The 17,873-nt window shown below is 46.7% G+C and overlaps 1 protein-coding gene across 5 annotated transcripts in view; it reads right to left on the bottom strand.

Moving 5' to 3' along the window:
* Window positions 1–17,873, bottom strand: part of LOC140463812 (proton channel OTOP3-like) — a 39,225-nt gene that overhangs the window by 9,179 nt on the left and 12,173 nt on the right. For all 5 annotated transcript variants that reach the window (XM_072558155.1, XM_072558159.1, XM_072558154.1 and 2 more), the window contains exons 4-5: window positions 10,210–10,268; window positions 2,195–2,325 (exon numbers count right to left, since the gene is read on the bottom strand). In XM_072558155.1, coding sequence (XP_072414256.1) covers window positions 2,195–2,325; window positions 10,210–10,268 — 190 coding nt within the window. The remainder of the gene's footprint in view (window positions 1–2,194; window positions 2,326–10,209; window positions 10,269–17,873) is intronic.

The following is a 17,873-nucleotide window of genomic DNA, read 5'->3' as shown; positions in this document are numbered from 1 at the left end:
TCTTACATTCCACAAATTGAGTTGTTACACATACGAAACACGACCAGTTTAGTCTCTAGAATGGTTAATGTCTGACTGTGACTCCTATCTAAGATGAAAAGGAGCCACTCCAGGTTTTATTAATGAACAAGAAATCCAAAACACATTGATTATGACAAACGTAGCCTTTAACTTGGTGAAACTAATGATTAATTCTGAACATCGGAGCAAGGGACAGGGCCATTTGACACTTTGAGCCTGCTCCATATTTAACCTCAACTCAACTTTCCTGAATTCTGGATGTAGGTTTGCTCGCTGAGCTGGAAGGTTCATTACCAGATGTTTCGTCACCCTACAAGGTAACATCTTCAGTGGGCCTCAGGCGAAGCAATGCTGATAATTCCTGCTTTCTGTTGATATGTTTAGGTTTCTTTGAGTTGGTGATGTCATTTCCTGTGGTGAAGCCACTTCCTGAATGCCCCTGATAATCTTTGCACAATTCTTAATCTTTTTATCACCTACCAGAGTGGTGAACCTTGTGAGTGCCTCAGTTAGTAGCTTGTGGAGTTTGAGATCACTCCAGAGTGTTGAACCTATGACCTAGGCTGGTATCCCCAACGGAGCACGGAAGGGGTGCTGCACTGTTGCTGGTGCATTTTTTGATTGAGACACTAACCCAAAGTCCTGGGACCCCTCGTCAACATGAAAGATTTCATGTCATGATTTGAATGAAGAATGATGGATGCCTCTCCATTGCTTTGGCCAATGTTTATCCCTTGAATGATATCAGGAGCAGTCTGGTCATTCTTTGTTGTGTTGTGGGAACTCCCTGTCCATAAATTGTCAGCTGTTTCTCCTACACTTCACGAGTGACTACACTTGAACAAGCACTTCATCAGCTGAGATGTTGTGAGGTGTTTGCCATGTAAATTCATGGAGGTGTAGAAATTCACAGCTTTGGAGGGGGATATTTGGCCCATCATACCCTTACTGACGGACATAACCATGTAACTTATCTCACTGTCCAGCTCCTGGTCTACACCTCGAGTGAGTGTTGAAGAGCTTCTTAATTCTTTCCGATGGTTTCTGCCTCTGCTGCTGCTTTGGCAGCAGGTCTCAGACACTCATCAACCACGGTGACAAACAATCCTCTCAAATTCCCTCTAAAGCTCTTGCCTAAGTCTATGCCCTCTGTTTAGAGATCCTTAGGGGGGTTAGAATAGTTATTTAGATTTAGATTACTTACAGTGTGGAAACAGGCCCTTCGGCCCAACAAGTCCATACCGCCCCGCCAAAGCGCAACCCACCCATACCCCTACATCTACATCTACATCTACCCCTAACCTAACACTATGGGCAATTTAGCATGGCCAATTCACCTGACCTGCACATCTTTGGACTGTGGGAGGAAACCGGAGCACCCGGAGGAAACCCACGCAGACACGGGGAGAATGTGCAAACTTCACAGAGTCAGTCACCTGGGGCAGGAATTGAACCCGGGTCTCTGGCGCTGTGAGGCAGCAGTGCCACCGTGCCGCCCACTAATTATGCTGCCCAGTTATGTGGTTGTTTTTCTCCAGCACAGTCTTAATGGGCTGGAAGGCCGTTTGTATGTGCTGTTGACCTCAATGACTCCATGACCTCTCATGAGTGACCTATCTATTATATCTCGTTTTATACATTGCAATTAAATCTCCTCCCGGCCTTCTTTCTTTCTAACCTAGCAATTCTATCCTATCCAGTCTTTCCTCATAACTATTATTCTCGAGTCCAGAGAGCATTAATGGAAGTCTCCTCTGTCCTCTCTCACATCCTTCCTGTATTGTGTCAATTGGAACAATGCTCTAGCTGCAGCCTAACAGCTCCAGCATTATCTCCTCGCTGTCTTCCTGAGTCCACGTTACCCAGCTACCTTCGATGATCTTTGGATGCATTCCCCGAGGTCTCTTTACATTCCACAGAGAGTGGCCTCATCTTTGTGTCCCTGTTGCTATGAAGCTGAGGAACTCAATATCCACAGCCTTTTCCCCTTGACTTTGCCAATAGCTGATATACAATGTCTTCACTTCACAGCCTGCACAGTGTCTCTTGTCCCTGGGAAGTAACTAACGGAACAGAAAAACCACTCATTTGTTTTGCAAAACCAAACCGCTGAGAAATGGAAAGTGAGGAATGGGTGTGTTGTGGCTTGTTGGATCTCCAGAAACAAAATTACCTTGATGCTGTGTTCTGCTCCCATTGTGTGTGGTTTGTTCCTTGACCTCCAACTCCATGTGAATTGAATCATCAGTCACTGCATTCATCCATAGCACCAGGTCTGTCGCCAGGGTCAACATTAGCCCACACCTATAGCAAGGTGAAGAAACAAGGAGTCTCACATGAACGTATTTAATGGGATGTTGGTATGCACCAGTCCAACAATATCTCATTGTGGAGAGAGTGGTGCTGAAAAAGCACAGCAGGTCAGGCAGCATCCGAGGAGCAGGAGAGTTGATGTTTCAGGCATAAGCCCTTCATCAGGAATCACATCAGCGATTCTCCTGCTCCTGGGATGATGCCTGACCTGCTGCGCTTTTCCAGCACCACACTCTCGACTCTGATCTCCAGCATCTGCAGTCCTCACCTTCTCCTAATATCTCATCGTGACTGATCTTCCTGGACATCCACTGCGAGGAGCCTCGAACTGCCAGCTTTTAGGAAGATGATGCTGTGTTATTTGGGCTCCAGAAGAGGCCACTCAGCCTATCTTTGGCCAGCCTTTTGTTAGCTCAGTTTTCCAATGCCCCATGATTGTCCATGAGTCTTGTGGAATGAGGCATTAATGTCCTGGTTCTCTAAGGGCTTCAGGAGCTTGGAGCGACCTTCCAATGGGGTCAGAGTATAAATAGCTCAATGCGGGTGGAGCTAGAGCAAACTGGAAGGAACATTCTGGAAGAATCTTACTGGAACGAGACTCTCCAGAAGAAACACCGAGAGTTATATGGTCATGAGCACAGCGAGAAGCTAGGTTAGTCCTTAGATGGTGTAACAATAAGTCAGAACCTGATATCTCCATAGTCTCCATGGATACCAGGATTTAATATTTAGTATTGTAAATCATGTTACTTTGAAGTCTAAGCCTGTCATTGACTTTGCCTTCTCTTTGACCAGTCTGTCTCAAACTCAAACCCTCGGTGAGATATCAAACCAAATATCCCAGCCACTGTAGCAAGCTACATCCCTGATAGAAAAAGGACGTGGGAGTCTATTAAATAATGCTTTTCTCAACTGAGGGGTTTATCATCATTTAGTCATAAGGTCATACAGCACGGAAACAGACCCTTCGGTCCAACCAGTCCATGCTGAACATAATCCCAAACTGAACCAGTCCTACCTGGCTGCGCCTGGCCCATATCCCTCCAAACCTTCCCTATCCATGTCCTTATCCAAATGTCTTTTCAATGTTGTAACTGTACCCACATCCACCACTTCCTCAGGAAGGTCATTCCATAAGCAAACCACCCTCTGTGTAAAACAGTTGCCCTTCAAATCTTTTTAAAATCTCTCTCCTCTCACCTTAAAAATGTGCCCCCTCATCTTGAAATCCCCCACCCCAGGGTAAAGACAACTGCCATTAACTCTATCTATACTGCTTGTTATTTTATAAACTTCTATCAGGTCACCTCTCAATCTCCTACACTCCAGTGAAAAAGGCCCCAGCCTATCCAGCCCTTCTCTATAACTCAAACATTCCATACCTGGCAACAGCCTGGTAAATCTCTGCCGAACCTTCTCCAGCCTAATTATGTCCTTCCTATAAGTGGATGATCAGAGCTGGACACAGTACTGCAGAAGGGTCCTCACCAATGTCCTGTACAACCTCAACATAACGTCCCAACTCCTATACTCAAACAACTGAGCAATGAAGCAAGCATACTAAATGCCTTTTTAACCACCCTGTCAGTATTTAAATTCTGAGAGATAGGATTTACATGCGTTTGGAGAGACAAGGACTGACTAGGGAATGCCAGCATGGCTTTGTGTGTGAGAAATAGTTTCTCATAAACTTGAACATCCTTAACCAAACTGGTTGTAAACATATCAGATGTGGGAAGATCCTGTTTGATGGGGAAAGGGTGAGAGGAGATTGTGGAAGGACAGACATTTGGCAGGACCTCCTGGAAGACATCTAAATACAAGCTGCCAGTATCCGCCTCACCGATTACACCGATTACAGTCTAGATGCCATGCTTATGTAGCTTTACTGTGGAGCTGTTTAAAACAATGGTACTTGCGACAGAAGTCATGCTAGCCAGGCTGCCATTTATTGCCTATCCGTAATTGCCCTGGAAAAGGTGAACTGCTGCTGTGGGTTGACCCACAATGCCCCTCGAGAGGGAATCCAGTCACACTGAAGGAATAGCAGTATATTTCCGAGGCAGGATGGTGAGAGGCTTGGAGGGGAACTTGCAGGAGGTGGTGTTCCTATGTATCTCCTGTCCTTGTCCTTCTAGATGGAAATGATCGTGGGTTTGGAAGGTGCTGTCTAAGGAGCCTTGGTGAATTCTGTAGTGTATCTTGTAGACAGTACACATCGCTGCTATTGAGTGTTAGTGCGGAGGGAGTGGATGATTGTGGGTGTGGTGCTAATCAAGTGGGCTGCTTTCTTCTGGATGGTGTCAAGCTTCTTGAGCGTTGTTGGTGCTGTATTCATCCAGACAAGTGGGGACAGTTCCATCACACTACTGACTTGTGCCTTGTAGATGGTGGACAGGATTCGGGGAGTCAGGAGGGGAGTTACTTGCTGCGGTATTCCTAGTCTCTGACCTGCTCTTGTAGCCACTACATTTATGTGGTGAATCCAGTTGAGGTGGTCAATGGTAAGCCATGAATCTTGATTGTGGAGGATCCACTGATGGTAACACTATTAAATATCAAGGGGTGGTGGTTAGATTGTCTCTTATTGGTGATGGTCATAGCCTGGCATTTGTGTGGTGTGAATGTTACTTGCCACTTGTCAGCCTGAGCCTGGAATTGTCCAGATCTTGTTGCATTTGAACATGTTCTGCTTCAGTGTCTGAGGAGTTGCGAATGGTGCTGAGCATGTTAGCTAATGATTACAGAATCCCCACGTCTGACCTTGTGATGGAGAGAAGGTCATTGATGAAGCAGCTGAAGATGGTTGGGCCGAGGACACGACCCTGAGGAACTCCTGCAGAGATGTCCTGGAGCTGAGATGACTGACCTCCAACAACCACAACCACCTTCCTATGTGCCAGGTATGAGTTCAACAAGTGGAGAGATTGCCCCCGATACCCATTGATTCCAGTTTTGTGAGGGCTCCTTAATGTCACGCTCGGTTGAATGCAGCCTTGATGTCAAGGGCTGTCCCTCTCCCCTCCCCTGGGGGATTCAGCTGCACTGTCCATGTTTGAACCGAGGCTGTAATGGGGTCAGGAGCTGAGTGACCCTGGTGGACCCCAAACTGGGCATCACTGAGCAGGTTATTGCTGAGCGGGTTCTGCCTGATAGAAGGCATCAGTAACAGTGCTATCAGTTTACTGATGATCGACAGTAGACTGATGTGGCAGTAATTGACTGGGTTAGATTTGTCCTGCTTTTTGTGTACAGCACATAACTTGGGCAATTATCAGGTAGATGCCCGTGTTATAACTGTACTGGAACAGCTGGCTAGGGGATCAGCAAGTTCTGGAGCACAAGTCTTCAGTACTATTGCCAGAATATCGTCAGGGCAAATATCCAGTGTCTCCAACTGTTTCTTGACATCACGTGAAGTGAATCGAATTGGCTGGAGACTGGTATCTGTGACGCTGGGGACCACTGGAGGAGGCTGTGATGGATCACCCACTCGGCACTTCTGGCTGAAGGTTGCTGTGAATAGCTCACCCTTATCTTTTACACCGATATGCTGGGCTTGCCCATTGCTGAAGATGGGGATATCCGTGGAATCTCCTCCTCCCCAGTGAGTTGTCCACCACCGTTCACGACTGGATGTGGCAGGATGGCAGAGCTTAGATCTGATTCGTTGGTAGTGGGATCACTTTGCTGTGTAGCCAAATGCTCTCAGTGTTTAGCACCTATGTAAACATTCTGTAACTTCATGAGGTTAGGTTTTAGCTCGGCCTGGAGCTGCCCCTGGCAACCCACCTTCCATCTCCATCAATCACCAGAGCTGCTCCCTGCCCAGTGGGAATGGTCAAGTAGGGGTTGCTGTATACCCACACATGTAGGGGTCTAAAAGGAGTCAATACTGACCGTGAGACTGTCACATGGAGGGAGACAAGCCTTTCTTTTAAATGTACAGTCTGTTCTTACAACAGGTTACAGCAACACAAACCACATCTCGTTTACTCCATAAAACTTACAGTGGCTCAGTGGTTAGCACTGCTGCCTCACAGCACCAGGGTCCCAGGTTCAATTCTAGCCTGAGGCAATGTCTGTGTGGAGTTTGCACATTCTCCCCGTGTCTGCGTGGGCCCCCTCTGGGTGCTCTGGTTTCCTCCCACAGTCTAAAGGTGTGCAGGTCAGGTGAATTGGCCATGCTAAATTGTCCATAGTGTTAGGTCAATTAGTCAGAGGGAAATGGGTCTGGGTGGGTTACTCTTCGGAGGGTCGGTGTGGACTGGTTGGGCCGAAGGGCCTGTTTCCACACTGTAGGGAATCTAATCTAATCTAAACTCAGCCAACCTGATGTATTCGCGACCTCATCAGCCCTGAAAGAGCCCACCTATCTCGATGAAACAAAGGGCAGGGCACGCAGCCTGGTGATCACTGTGGGATCTGAAGATCTGAGGCAGCAGCAGAAGAAGGGAAATGGATGCTGCAGACAGCAAACCCTAAAACCTCAACACAAAGCCCAAAGCACTGCTGGAAATCAGAAACAAAAACAGAAACTGTTGGAAAAGCTCAGCAGGGCTGGCAGCATCTGTGGAGAGAAATCAGAGTTAACGTCTCAGGTCCAGTGACCATTCCTCAGGACTGATAGCAGCTGGGAAATGTTCTTAAGTCGAAGACAGGGTGGGACGGGGGTGGGGGAGGAGTAAACGATAGAACTCAATGAGAAGGAAAAACACTTGGACAATTGAATGGCGAGAGACCAGCCGAGGAGAGTGAATGGCTGCTGTTGGGGACTGTTAGTAGTTGACAGAGGGCCTTGTGCAGTAGCAGGGGTGGAGGAAAGGCACTCAGGCCCTAAAGTTATTGAACTCAATATTGAGTCCAGAAGGAGGCAGGGTCCCCACGTGGAAAGTGAGGTGCTGTTCTTCCAGCTTGTGCTGAGCTTCAGTGGAGCACTGCAGCAAACCTCAGATAGAGGTGTTAGCCAGGGAACAGGGTGGGGTGTTAAAGTGGAAAGCAGCTGTAAGCAGGACCTTTTTTTGCGGACAGAACGTAGGTGTTCTGCAAAGCAGTCACCCAGTCGACATTTTGTTTCCCCCAGTAGAGAGGAGACCACCCTAAAAACTCTTTTGGCAACACTCAACGCTAAAGAATATTTCAAAGGATGACGGAGTGTAGTTCAGAGCTGGCCAAAGGCACTTTTCCAGCTTGGTGAGATCAGCCTGCCGAAGAAAGTCACATTGATCCTGGCCGGGTGAGGGTGAAGGCGTGTGAGGACGGGATTTATTAAAATTGTGGAAAACAAGGCGTACCTCAAGTGGTACCAAGTGAAGTTTAGGTGGAGGAGAGAGGGAAGAACTAATTCTCCTCCATGGGGCGGCATGGTGGCTCAGTGGTTAGCACTGCTGCATCAGGGTCCCAGGTTCGATTCCAGCCTCGGGCGACTGTCTGTGTGGAGTTTGCACATTCTCCTTGTGTTCATTCCACACACAAACCAGCCTCTGTGTAATGAAATTGTCCCTCATGTCTTTTTTAAATCTTCCTCCTCTCACCTTAAAATATGTCCCATTGTCTTGAAATCCCCCAGCCTCAGGAAAAGTCACCTGACAATCACCTTATCAATGCCCCTCATGATCTTATAAACCTCCATAAGATCACCCCTCAACCTCCTCTGCTCCAGTGAAAAAAAGTCCCAACCTACCCAGCTTCTTCTTGTACCTCAACCTTCCATAGCTGGCAACATCCTGGTAAATCTGTCCTGAGCCTTCACCAGTTTAATAATACCCTTCCTGGAGTCAAAAAGGATGAATAAATTCTCTATTTATTCAGGGTGTCGCCAAGGCAGAGGCACTGTGACAGGGTAATAACCAGACTGAGGACGGTGGGGGTGGGGAGGGTGGGGGGGGGCTGGCCGGGATAATACTGGAGGAGAGGCTGTATGAGGGAGGGGACACAGGGAATGGAAACAAGCTGTTTTCAGTGATGAAAGAGTTTGAAATTAAGCGGGTGACAGTTGAAAATTAATTACAACAGGATGGACAGCATTAGAACCCTTTTTTACACAGAGGGTTGAGGGGTTATGGATTGGTGTGTGGAAGTCAGCGATCGAAGCTGTGATCACATTAATATTCAACAAGAGGTTGGGCAGGTGGGGGTGGTCCCCTCTCTCGTCCTGTCCAGTTTTATATTGTTTTTGTAGGAGGTGAGCGGATCACACTGGATTCCATCTTCACCCGAGGGATCAGCGTTCCTGTCTCCTTCCCTCCCTCACAAAAACACACTCTTACACACACAGAAACACCTCACATAAAAACACTCTCTCTCTCACACACACACACACACAAACACACACACTCACACACAGAAACACACACACAAACAACTCACACAAAAACACTCTCTCTCTCTCACACACACACACAAAGAAACACACACACAAACTCACACACAAACACACACACACAAACAACTCACAAAAACACACTCTCACACATACACACACAGAAACACACACACAAACAGAAACACACACACACAAACAATTCACACAAAAACACACACACACACAAACAACTCACAAAAACACTCTCACACATACACACACAGAAACACACACACAAAGAAACACACACACAAACTCACACACAAACACACACACAAACAACTCACAAAAACACACTCTCACACATACACACACAGAAACACACACACAAAGAAACACACACACAAACTCACACACAAACACACACACACAAACAACTCACAAAAACACACTCTCACACATACACACACAGAAACACACACACACACAGAAACACACACACACAAACAACTCACACAAAAACACACACACACAAACACACACACATACACTCACTCACACAGACAACACACACACACACTCACACACACACACTCACCTCCTCCAGCCCTATGCTCCTTTGAAGTCTCTCTCTGCTGTCCTTTCATTCAGATCTCCTGTGAACTTTGCCCGACCAGGAGTGACCTTGTCTTTCACTGGCCCTGTTTTTACATCCCTCTGCTTCTCCAGTAAATTACATGGGATTATGTAGGATGGGTGGCAGAGAAATAGGCCATTTAGCCCACCCACTTCATGCTGGTGTTTATGCTCCCACTGAGCCTCCTCCCATCTTTCCTCATCTAACTCTACCACTGTCACTCTCTGAGGCCTTCTTTCACATATCCTTTCCCCGTTTCCCCTTCAATTCATTGATACTACTTACTTCAGCTACTCTCTTACTGGTGGGTCAGTGATGAGCACTGCTACCTCACAGCACCAGGGATCTGGGGTCGATTCCAGCCTTGGGCAAGTGTCTGTGTGGCGTTTGCAATATTCTCCTTGCATCTGCGTGGGTTTCCTCCGGGTGCTCTGGATTCCCCCCCACAGTCCAAAGATGTGCAGGTTAGGTGGATTGGCCATGGAAAATTATCCATAGTGTCCAGGGACATCTAGGCTGAGTGGGTAAGCCAAGGGAAATGCAGGGTTAAAGGGATGGGGTGGGTTTGCAATGCTCATTGGAGGGTCAGTGTAGACTCGATGGGCTGAACAGCCAGTTCCCATGCTGTAGGATTCTCTGATACTTGTGGGAGTGAGTTACACTTTCTTCCTGCTCTCTGGATGAAGTGGATGCTTTTGGATTTTTTGTTTAATATTGACCATCTCTAGGTTTGCTCTTCCCCACAATAGGAAATATTCCCTCCACATCCACTCGATCAAAACCTTCCATCATTTTAATGACCTTAATTAAACCAAGATCATTTGATGTGAGGCCCTTAGAGTCAGTGGGCAAGCTCCAGTTCTGGCTCCAACTGGAAGCCCACTTCCAATCTACTCCTCATTGAGCACGTCAGTCAGAGAGAGACAGGTCTTACCTGGTGACATTGCGGTATGCATGGAAGCAATCTTTCGAGTGAAACCACAAGATGTAGGTCTGAAAATAATAGAGAAGTAGAAGAGATTTTCAACTGGGCTTCAACCATTCTTGAATAAGTAGCTAAATCTCTTGAGAAACTTAGCAGTTTCGAGTCCAGTGACCTTTGTCAGAACTCTGTTTCCCACTCCTCAGATGCTGCCAGACCTACTGAGTTTCTCCAGCACTTTCTGTGATTGTTTGTTTCACGTCTCCAGCATCCACAGTTCTTTAGTTTTAGCTAAATTTCCCCTTGGATTCTCTTGCGTATTGATTTGTATACTGGATTAGTGGTGCTGGAAGAGCACAGCAGTTCAGGCAGCATCCAACGAGCGGCGAAATCAACGTTTCGGGCAAAAGCCCTTCTAACCTGACTGAGGGATGTCTCAGTTGCCTTCTGTCTGACTGGATGACTGAAGAGATGGAGATAAGCCAGTCTTGTTGTGACTGCCGTGGGAAACCGGGCCTGTAGTAGGCTTCTCGCACTGAGCGATCTCAGCCTGCTCAGGTAGGTAAGCCCAGCTACTGGGGCTGCTGCTATTCCTGTCCTGGGTGTAGAATAAAGTGCACATGATTCCCTTGACCGACCCCCTGACCTCCAGCTGGAATGTGGATATGGAGAATTGGGCAGTGACTGAGGGGAACATCCGGTTGCCATGGTGACAGCCCATTCATCATCTCAGAATTTGCAGATGGCGCCAACTGGGCTGTGATGAACACAGCGGAGAATCACACTAGAATAAATAACGTTAATACCATTTGTGTCAAGGCCCTGAAATCAATAGAGGTAGAGTTTTGATGAATATGCAGATGAGTCTCTGAGGTAACTGAGGTACGAAGGCTGCAATTTAGAGCCGAGATGTTCCTGCAAGAGGTTCATAAGAAAAAGCGAACACAGTACTGGGGGGGTGTCATTTCTCAAGGGAGTTAAAAACCAGAGAGTTCATGTTAACCTTGTGTAGCACACTTGGGTGCAGCACACCTCAGACCACTGGGCTGGTCAGTGTTCAGAATTATGTTCAGAATCTCAGTTGTTATGATGTCATTCAGCCCATCATGTCTGCACCAGCTCTCTGAGCATTTTGACTCAGTATCATTCTTCTGCCTCTCCCCATAACCCTGAACATTGTTTCCATTGAAGTAACCATCCACAGCCCCCATTGAAAGCCTCAGTTGAACCTGCCTCCATCACATTTCCAAGCAGTCTGTTCCAGGCCCTAACTACCCACCATGTGAAAAAAAAAACTACGTCCGCAGGTCACTTTAAATCTCTGGTCTCTCGTTCTTGAACATTTTATTACTGGGAACAATTTCTTCTTATCTGCTCTGTCCAGCCTACTCCTCATTTTGAAACCATCTATCAGATCTCCTCCTAGCCTTCTTCTCTCCCTGGAATTATTCTTATAAATTGCTTCAGAACTCTCTGCACTGTGTTCACATCCTCCCTATAATGTGGTGTTCAGAACTGTCTGCAATACTGAGGTCGAAAGAGTCTCTTGTGTAAGTTAAGTACCACCTCGTGCTCTATCCTCCTGTTAATAAAGGAGCTAACACCAGGTCCTTTGCTAACTGCTCTCTCCACCTGTCCTGCTGCCTTCAATGATCTGTGCACACATCAATCCAGGTCCCTGCTCCCGCACTCCCTTTAGAATTGTACCCCCCCGATTTTAAATTATCTTCCTATGTTCTTCCGAGGGCAACCCTAGACATTTCTCTGTATTGAACTTCATCTGCCACCTATCCACTCACTCCACCACCTCGTCAATGTCCTTTTGGAGTTCACACACTATTCTCAGAATTTATAATTCTTCCAAGTTCCATGTCATCTGCAAATTCTGAAGACCCAGATCATTAATGCACATCGGGAAAACCAAACGTTCTCAATATTGGGAATTCCACGACAAATCTTCCTCCAGACCAAAAGCTATCCATTAGCCTCGACTCGCTGTTTCCTCTCCCTCAGCCAGTCCTGTACACATGTTGTTTCTGTCCCCCTGATTCTGTGACCTGTGTCTTTCCTCACAGTGTGACACTGTATCAAACACTTTCTGGAAGTCCATGTAAACCACATCATCATATATAGGGTTAAGGTTATGTTTAGGATCAGGTTAGAATCGGTGAGGGTTAGCATAAGGGTTAGGGTGCGTGTTGTGGATTAGGATTAGGGTTACGTTTAGTTTTAGGGCGAGGTTTAGGGTTAGGTTTAGGCATAGGGTTAGGGTTAGGTTTGAGGGTTAGGGTTAAGGTTAAGTTTAGGGTTAGGTCAGGGTTAGTGTCAGGGTTATAGGGTTATCAAGCCTTTCCTCTACCTCTTCAAAACATTTTCCCTTTAGAAATCTGCAATGAATTTTCCCAACTGACACACTTTTTCCATGTAACTATTAATTCTATCCCAAAGAACTATTCCTGGAAGCCTCTCCATTACCGTAGATAATTGAATATATAAACTAGTTTCACTGGTTGGGACTTCTGGAACTAGGGGCATAATCTGGGAATTAGGGCCAAACAGTACAGGAGAGATATTAGGAAACACCTCTATACACAAAGGGTAGGAGATGTGAGGAACTCTCTTCCACAAACAGAAGTGGATGTTGGATCAGTTGTTAGTTTTAAGTCTGAGGTAAATTTTTTATTTTCGCAATGGTATGAAGGGATGTGGGCCGAAGGCAGACCACAGACCAGCCACCATCTTGTTAAATGGTGGAACAGGCTCAAGGGGCTGAATGGCCTCCTCCTGTTCCTCCGTTCCAATGAAGGTGCTGGTGAAGATACAAAATCATTTACCAGAATGAGAGTAAAACCAAGATCTTAAAACCCAACAGGAAAGAGGCTGGGACTGTTCACATGAGCACAGAGACGATTGAGGACTAACTGGGTGGATACCTTGAACATGGCAGATGTAAAGTGTATGTTGTCATTTGTTGGAGAGACCAGCACCAAAGGCCATAGATAGACCATTGACTAATAAAGTGTCACTATGACAGGGAATGGTTGAGATGGAAAATACAGATATATTCAAGGAGGTGTTAGATAAGCTCTTAAGGGTTATAATCAGAGTTAGAGTAAGAGATAGGGTTAGGGTGAGGGATAGTGTTAGGGTTAATATGAGAGTTTGGTTAGAGCAAGAGTTAGGGTTAGGGTTTGAGATAGGGTTAGGATGAGGTTGAGGGAGAGAATTAAGGTTAGTGTGAACCTTACGGTTGGTATGAGGGTTTAGGGTTAGAGTAAGGGTGAGGGTGAGCATTAGGGTTAGGATTAGAATCAGGGTTAGGGTTGGGCTGAGCATGAGACTTAGGCACAGAGTTATGGCCACGTTTAGGATAGTGTTGTGATCACGGTCAGGATAAGGATGACGGTTAGGTTTAGGGATAAGGTTAGAGTTAGGGTTAGGTTTAGAATGAGGTTGAGAGCTGTGTTTAGGGTTAGGGATAAGGCAACGGGATAGGGTTAGGATGAGGGTTAAGGTTAAGGTTAGGATTAGAATTAGTGTTGGGGTAAGACTGAAGGTTGGTGGCATGGTTATGGTATTAGGGTTGGTGTTAGGGTTAGGGTAAGGCTTAAAGTTAGAGAATGTATTAGGATGAGGGTTAGAAATAGGTTTGGGTTAGGATATGGGTTAGAGTTAGGATTAGAGTTAGTGTGAGGGTGAAGTTGAGGATGTGGGTGTGGGTGAGTGAAATGATGAGGGTAAGGGATATAGTTAAGATTTGGGTAAAGTTTAGCATTAATGTTCGGGTTAGGGTATGGGTTGATGTTCGGGTTAGGGTTAGGGCTGGCTTGAGGATTGAGGTGAGGTTCTGGGATAGGGTCTGGGTTAGACATATGCTTGGGGTTAGGGCTGGCGTTTGGGTTAGGGTTAGGGTGAGGATGGGGTTTGGGGTTAGTTAGGGCTAAGGATAGAGGTAAAGTTAGGTTTAGAGTGCAGCTGAGAATTAGGGATGGGTTTAGGGTTAGATCTAGAGTTAAGATTAGGTTTAGAGTGTGACTGAGAGTTAGGGTTAGCGTTAGGGATAGGATACGGGGGACTGGATAGGGCCAGCATAAGGATGAAAGTTCAGGTAAGGATTAAAGGTGAGAGGTATTGTTAGGGTCACAATGAGGATGAGGGTTAGTATTAGAGCGATGGTTGAGTTAGGGTAGGATGAGGGTGAGAGTTAGGGCTTGGGGTAGGGTCAGCGTAGAGTTAGGGATATGGTTAGGGTTAAAGTTAGGTTGAGGGTGTGGATGAGGGATTTGGTCATCTTGAGAGTTAAGGTTAGGTGTAGGGTTAGAGTTAGGTTTAGGTTGAATGTGAGGGTTAGGGTTAGGCTTGGGGTTGAGGTTAGCTTGAGACTTAGGGTTCGGTTTAAGATCAGGTTAGGATCAGGCTGAGGGAGCAGTTTAGGGCTAGGTTTTGGTTTAGAGTTGAGGTTAGGATTAGTTTTAGGGTAAGTATGAGTTAGGGTGAGGGTAAGCCTGAGCGTGACGGTTATAGTTAGGATTAAAGTAAGGTTGAGTGTCAATGTTAGAGGTGGAGTGAGGGGGAGGGGGAGGTGGAGGGGGAGGATTGGGTTAAGGGTGAGGATTAGGGGTAGGGTTAAGATTTGGGTTCAGGTGAAGTTTTGGGTTAGGGTTAGGGTTAGCTTAGGGTTAAAGTGATGGTAAGGGTAATATATAGGGTTAGGTTTTGTGCGAGGGTTAGGAGTAGGGTTAGGGTGCGAATTAGGTTAGGGTTAGGATTGGGAAAGGGTGAGGGTTAGGGGTAGGGTTAGGGAGGGGGTTAGGGTTCAAGTCAGGTATAGGTTTAGAGTTAGGATTAGGGGTTAGGGTGAAAGTGAGGTTTTGGATTAGGGTTAGGGTGAGGGTTACGGTAAGAGTGAGGGTTCGAGTGAGGGTTAGGGTTAGGGTGAGGATTAGAGTGAGGGTTAGGATTAGGGTGAAGGTTAGGATTAGGGTGAGGTCAGGGTTAGGGCTATGGTTAGTGTTGGCATTAGGGGGAGGTTTAGGTTAGGGTTAGGGTTCGAATTAGAGTATGGGTTCGAGTTAGGGTTAGGGTTAGGCTTAGAGTCAGGGCTAGTGTGAGAGTGAGATTTTGGGTTAGGGTTAAGGAAAGGGGATATCATTAGGGTTTGGGTGAAGGTAAGGGTTAGGGTGAGGGTAAGGGTAAGGATTAGGGTGAGGGTTTACTTTAGGGTTGGGTAGGGGCTAGGGTTAGGGATAGGGCTAGGGTTAGGGTGAGGGTTAGGGTGATATATAGGGTTAAGGTTATGTTTAGGATTAGGTTAGAATCGGTGAGGGTTAGCATGAGGGTTAGGGTGAGTGTTGTGTATTAGGATTAGGGTTACGTTTAGTTTTAGGGCAAGGTTCAGGGTTAGGTTTAGGCATAGGGTTAGGTTTGAGGGATAGGGTTAGGGTTAAGTTTAGGGGTAGGTCAGGGTTAGGGTCAGGGTTATGGGGTTAGTGTTAAGGTTAGGGTTAGGGTAAAGGTGTGAGTAAACGTTAGTGATAGTGTTATGCTTAGGGTTAGGAATGGGGTTCGGGTTTGGGTTGGTGTTTTGGTGAGACTTAGGTTTTGGCTTCGTATTAGGGTTAGATTGTGTATTAGGGTTAACATTCGGGTTAGGGTTAGGTTTAGGGCTGTGTTTAGGATTAGGGTGGGGGTGGGGGTGGGGGTGGGGGTGGGGGTGGGGCTGTGGGTGAGGGTCAGGGTCAGAGTTAGGGTTACGTTTAGGATTGGGTTAGGGTTCGGGTGAGGGTTAAGATTAGGTCAGAGTTAGGGCTATGGCTAGTGTTAGGATTAGGGTGAGGTTTAGGTTAGGGTTAGGGCAATGGTTAGTGTTAGGATTAGGGTGAGGTTTAGGTTAGGGTTAGGATTAGGGTTAGAATTAGAGTATAGGTTAGAGTCAGGGTTAGGGTTAGAGTCAGGGTTCGTGTGAGAGAGAGGTTTTGGGTTAGGTTTAAGGAAAGAGGACGTCATTAGGGTGAAAGGGTTAGGGTTAGGGTTAGGGTTAGGGTTAGGGTGTTGGTGAGAGTTGGGTGTGGGTTAGGGTTATGGTTAGGGTGTGGGTGAGGATTAGGGTGTTGGCGAGGGTTAGGGAGAAAGTTCGGGTTTGAGTTATGGTTGGGGTTAGGGTGAGGGTTAGGTTAGGGTTCGGGTTAGTTTTAGGATTAGGTTAGGGTGAAGGTTAGAGTTAGGTTTAGGCTCAGAGTGAGTGTGATAGGGTTTGGGTTAGGATTAGGTTCAGGGTGATAGGGTTAGTGTTAGGTCTATGGTTAGGGTTAGGATCAGAATGAGTGTTTGGGTTAGGTTTAGGGTGTTAGTGAGGATTTGGGTGTTGGTAAGGGTTAGGGAGAGGGTTGGATGTTGGTGAGGGTTAGGGAGAGGGTTCGGGTTAGAGTGAAGGTTAAGGTTAGTGTTAGGTTTAGGGTTAGGGTGAGTGTTAGCGTTAGGGCTATGGTTAGGATTAGGGTCAGGATGAGTGCTAGGGTTAGGGAGAGGGTTAGGGTTAGGGTCAGGGTTAGGATTAGAGTTAAGTTTAGGGTTATGGTTAAGGTTAGGGGTAGGGTTAGGGTGTGAGTAAGTGTTAGTGTTATGCTTAGGGTTAGGAATGGGTTTAGGGTTTGGGTTGGTGTTTTGGTGAGACTGAGATTTTGGCTTCGGGTTAGGGTTAGATTGTGTATTAGGGTTAGCATTCAGGTGATGGTTAGGGTTAGGTTTAGGGCTGTGGTTAGGATAAGGATTAGGGTCAGGGTTTACTTCAGGGTTGGGTGAGGGTTAGGTTTAGTTTAGAGTTAGGGTTAGGGTTTGGGTTAGGGTTAGTGTTAGGGCTAGGGTAGTGTTAGGTTTAGGGTTAGGGTAAGAGTGAGGGTGAGAGTGAGTGTTGGGTTGTGTGTTAGGGCTAGGGTTAGGGTTAAGATTATGTTTAGGATTGGGTAAGGGTTAGGGTGCGGGTTAAGGTTGGATCAGAGTTAGGACAAGGGCTAGGGCTAGGGTCGTGTGAGAGAGAGGTTTTGGCTTAGGTTTTAGGAAAGAGGATGTCATTAGGTTGAGAGGGGTAGGGTTAGGGTGTGGGTGAGGATTAGGGTGTTGGTGAGGGTTAGGGAGAGGGTTGGTTGTGGGTTAGGTTTAGGGTTATGGTTAGGGTGGGGTGAGGATTAGGGTGTTGGTGAGGGTTAGAGAGAAAGTTGGGTGAAGGTGAGGGTTAGGGAGAAGGTTCGGGTTAGAGTTATGGGTGGGGTTAGGGTGAGAGTGAGGGTCAGGGTCAGGGTTAGATTAGGATTTGGGTTAGTCTTAGGGTTAAGGTTAGGATTAGGGTTACATTAGGGTTAGGCTGTAGGTTGGAGTTAGGTTTAGGCTCAGAGTGAGTGTGATAGGGTTAGGGTTAGGGTTAGATTCAGGGTTAGGGTTAGGTTCAGGGTGATAGGGTTAGCATTAGGGTGAGGATCAGGATGAGTGTTTGCGTTAGGGTTAGGGTTAGGGTAAGAGTGAGGGTTAGGCTGACGTTTCGAGTTGGGGGAGGGTTAGGGTTAGGGAGTTATTGAGGATTTGGGTGTTGGTAAGGGTTAGGGAGAGGGTTGGCTGTGGGTGAAGGTTAGGGAGAGTGTTCGGTTTCGGGTTAGGGTTAGGGTGAGGTTAGTGTTAGGGTT

The sequence above is a fragment of the Chiloscyllium punctatum genome, chromosome 39 (assembly GCF_047496795.1).
Source record: "Chiloscyllium punctatum isolate Juve2018m chromosome 39, sChiPun1.3, whole genome shotgun sequence".
Classification (NCBI taxonomy): domain Eukaryota; kingdom Metazoa; phylum Chordata; class Chondrichthyes; order Orectolobiformes; family Hemiscylliidae; genus Chiloscyllium; species Chiloscyllium punctatum.
Note: the sequence above shows the minus strand (reverse complement) of the source record. Positions and strands in the feature narration are given on the sequence as shown.